The 3,679-nt window shown below is 43.2% G+C and overlaps 1 protein-coding gene across 1 annotated transcript; it reads left to right on the top strand.

Annotated features, from left to right (window-relative positions):
- Nucleotides 1-402: 402 nt before the first annotated feature.
- Nucleotides 403-2,867, top strand: LOC141144033 (activity-regulated cytoskeleton-associated protein-like). The gene has a single exon (XM_073629374.1). The coding sequence runs from the start codon at nucleotides 1,001-1,003 to the stop codon at nucleotides 2,168-2,170; it is 1,170 nt and encodes a 389-aa protein (XP_073485475.1). The 5' UTR covers nucleotides 403-1,000; the 3' UTR covers nucleotides 2,171-2,867.
- Nucleotides 2,868-3,679: the final 812 nt, after the last annotated feature.

Genomic DNA, 3,679 nt, shown 5'->3' with positions numbered 1-3,679 from the left:
TTTTACGTAGGTGTGCGGAATGGAGGAGGGGGGGGGGAACCGGCGTCTTTCAATCACCAAGACATGAGATGAGACCTTTTATGGCAGGTTGAGGCAGGGAAGACGCTACAATCCGTGGGAGATGTGTCTCCTGCTTCTCGCTGAATTACGTGTTCTCCTTTTTTTTTTTTTTTTTTTTTTTTCGCATAGGGGGAATTACACATAATTCCATAGCTGGAGTGATTGCAGCTTCCAATGTGTGTTCGCTGAATCACAAGGGGGGGGGGGGGGGGGGGGGGAGAGGCAAGTGAAGTGCCATCTGTTTCCAAGGAGATGGAAGCTCCAACCAATCGGCGGCTTGTACGTAGTATGGGGTTTGCTGATAACTCACAAGACTAGCTCTGCTAGAAAGAGTATAAATACCCTCACTGGCAAACTATTCCCACAAACTCAAACCGCCAACAGCTAAGAAAGTACTTTTCTCTACAGGCTTGCGGCTTTTACCTGCTCGATATCATCTTCTTCTTCTTCGGATTCCCGGCTTCCAGACGGAACTTCTTCTTCTTCTAATCCAGCCCTTGGACATAAGGGTTCTTCATCTTTTGAGCCATCACTCTTTTAAGATTTTGGGACTTAATCTCCTATTGCTTCTGATTCCAGAAAATTGCATCGGAAGTTCTGAAAAGACTGGACTTTGGGTGATATCCAACTGCAGCCTTTTACATTCCTTCTCTTTTTTTTTCTTGCTAAAATCTGACAGCCGTGATTTGTAATTCTTGCAATTTTATTTTTGTGCCTGCTGAATAGATCTAGAAAGGGATTGTTTGCTGATTTGTGAAAATGCTCTTAGCTTAACAGAACGAGGTGGGTTGGAAGAGCCTGACTGCCTGATGAGAGCAAGCAATTTTTCTTCTTTTTAAAGTTTGTTGCTTGAAAAAAAAAAGTTTGCAAACTTTAAAAATTTAAAGCAAAGGCATTTGCTGGCTACATTTTTTTTTTTTTTTTTTAACTGCTCGTTAAAATGGCAGCAAGCCTGGCTCTCAGCGGCGTGGTGGCCCCCGCTCTCCCTCTTCCCGAACAAACGGTTGCTCTCCAGATTGGCACTTGTAGCCCAGCTGAAATGCTGGACAGGGTTAGGAAGACGCAGGTGTACATTCTGTCCGGGGTCTCCAGGCAAGTCGAAAGCGAGCTGAAAGGGTTCAAGAGGTCTGTGCAGAGGCTGAATGCCAACATGAACGATCAGTCCCCGTTAGTGGGAATCCAGAGGTGGAAGCGATCGATAAAGGCTTGCCTTATGAGATGCCAGGATACCTTGGTCAACTTAGAGAGGTGGATGAAAAGGGAGATGAACTCTTGGAGGGGGGTTTTTTCCCGATTTGAAAAAATGGTAGGCAAGGAAGAGCTGCATAGGAGGTCTTTTTACGGAGAGAAAAGCGCGAAGGAAAAGGAGGCAGAGGCAGCTCAAATAGCTCAGGAAGTTCTTGATAACCCTAATCCTTATGCTCCTACCCCACCATGTTCTCCTCCAGCTCCAGCATTGCCGTCCCAGTCATGCCAGCAGCACCACTGGGTTGTCCTTTCCGTTGACCTCCTCTCCCCCCCTGAGTTTGATGCAAAAATGTCTGAGGATCCTCGGGATTTCCTAGTCAACTTAGAAAAGTATTTTAAGCGCAGCGGGTGGCATGAGAAAATTTGGCTGTCTCAGGTAGACAACCACTTAAAAGGGGCAGCCAAGAAGTGGTGGGAATTCAGGCAGGAGACCATAGAAAACTGGCACGACTTCAAGGTGTCTTTCTTGCAATACTGCGAACGTTTAGTGGTAAGAGAGGCCATCAAGAGGGACCTAGACCTTCCCCAGAGGCGCTGGGAGCCCTTAGAGCAGTTTGTGTGGAAGAAAAGAGCCCTCTACCACCGGCTCTATGTCGATGCCAACGAGGAAGACATGATCCGATTCATCATTAGCACCCTTCACCCAGAGATCAGGCGTTTCCTCAAACCCCCTTTCCCTAAGACCATGGACCAGCTAGTGCAGATGGGCAAGGAAATCCAGTTTGAATTTGAGCAGTCAGAGAAGCAAACCCTTAAGGCCGCTTATTCCGATGAGCAGATTAGCACCAAACTTAATGTCCTCGTCACTAAGGATCCTTACGATAGCAATAGCGTCTGCACTGAGAAAGCTAGCTACGAGTAGGAAAAGTTTTAAGAACAAACTTTTTGGATCAATTAGTTGCCTCTCTGGTGAGCAAATATCAGCTCTTGAAATGAAAGAGTGAAGTTTTAGCTAGAGAACTTTACGGTAATCTTTCTTGACTTTGCAAAGTCCTGTTCAATGCAACAGGTAGCAAGGTGAAGGGCTTGTGTCTGGTATAGGAAGGCAGGTCAGCTGTGACAACTTCAGGTTGTCACCGAAAAACTACATTTTTAGTGCTGGAAAATAGCAGGCAAGTCTTAATGACAGTTCAATAACAAAAGAACTTCTCATTTCTTTCTACATCATGCTATAATCAACTCCAAACTAGAGATATATATATATACGATGCTTAGATCTTATTACACTACTAGGACATATTGCCCTGCATGTAGCCAGGAGGTAAGCAGTTTATTGCTGTACTAAGTGGCCACTTCCAGTAAATGGGACTTTTGGACAACATTGCTGAACTGTCACCAGAATCTGGTGTCACAGTTTTGAAGCGATCGTCACCCGAAACGGTCCATTAATGCCAATTGTTTGCAACGATTGCCAGATGAAACCATTTACTATAAGTGGGGGCTGTTTTCACAGTGTTCTGCCTGTTCCCTTTAAATTTCAGGGAATAACGGCATTCATGGGAAAGTTAACCATTTGTTCGGTTTTAAGAGCATTTTTTTTTTAAATTATTGCTGAATGTGTAAAATAAGGAGGAAAAAATAGAAATATTTTTGATATTTTTCAATGTACAAAAAATCTCATCCATGAAATCTATAATGTTTAGTGCAATATCATGTGTATATATTAGAAGAACAGTTCCTTAGAATAATTTGTTTTTATTAATCAGGCAATAACATTTCATATATTGTGACAGACCAATGTGTTCACTTTTTGAATACTGTAGAACTTTTTCTATTTTTTTTTGTGGTCTTAATTATGAAATGAATGTTGTTTTGGGGGGGTTGTGGGTTCTCTCTATATGAACAATCGGTAGCACTTTTAAATCGGCTTGTCAGATTACAAATGGACAATAGGCATGAGAACTAGGACTTTATGCAAAGTTTTTTACCATGGACTCTGGAAATCTGATTAAGCATTAATATTAGATGGACAATTTCAACTTTTTCACAACCATCTACTTGGAAGCCAACCAGTTCCTTTGAGGTATCTAAGATGTTTCACCCTACCTACAAAAGAGACTGCATTACCAGGACACAATGTTCTTGGCCATGTCAACCACCCTACCTTCAAAAGAGACTGCATTACCAGGACACAATGTTCTTGGCTATGTCAACCACCCTACCTACAAAAGAGACTGCGTGACCAGGACACAATGTTCTTGGCCATGTCAACCACCCTACCTACAAAAGAGACTGCATTACCAGGACACAATGTTCTTGGCCATGTCAACCACCCTACCTACAAAAGAGACTGCATTACCAGGACACAATGTTCTTGGCTATGTCAACCACCCTACCTACAAAAGAGACTGCGTGACCAGGACACAATGTT

The sequence above is a fragment of the Aquarana catesbeiana genome, linkage group LG05, assembly GCF_042186555.1.
Source record: "Aquarana catesbeiana isolate 2022-GZ linkage group LG05, ASM4218655v1, whole genome shotgun sequence".
In the NCBI taxonomy this organism is placed as follows: Eukaryota; Metazoa; Chordata; class Amphibia; order Anura; family Ranidae; genus Aquarana; species Aquarana catesbeiana.
This window is presented reverse-complemented; position numbering and strand designations above follow the sequence as displayed.

Coding starts and splice junctions, on each gene's coding strand:
- LOC141144033 (XM_073629374.1), top strand. CDS start 1,001: ATGGCAGCAAGCCTGGCTCTCAGCGGCGTGGTGGCCCCCGCTCTCCCT.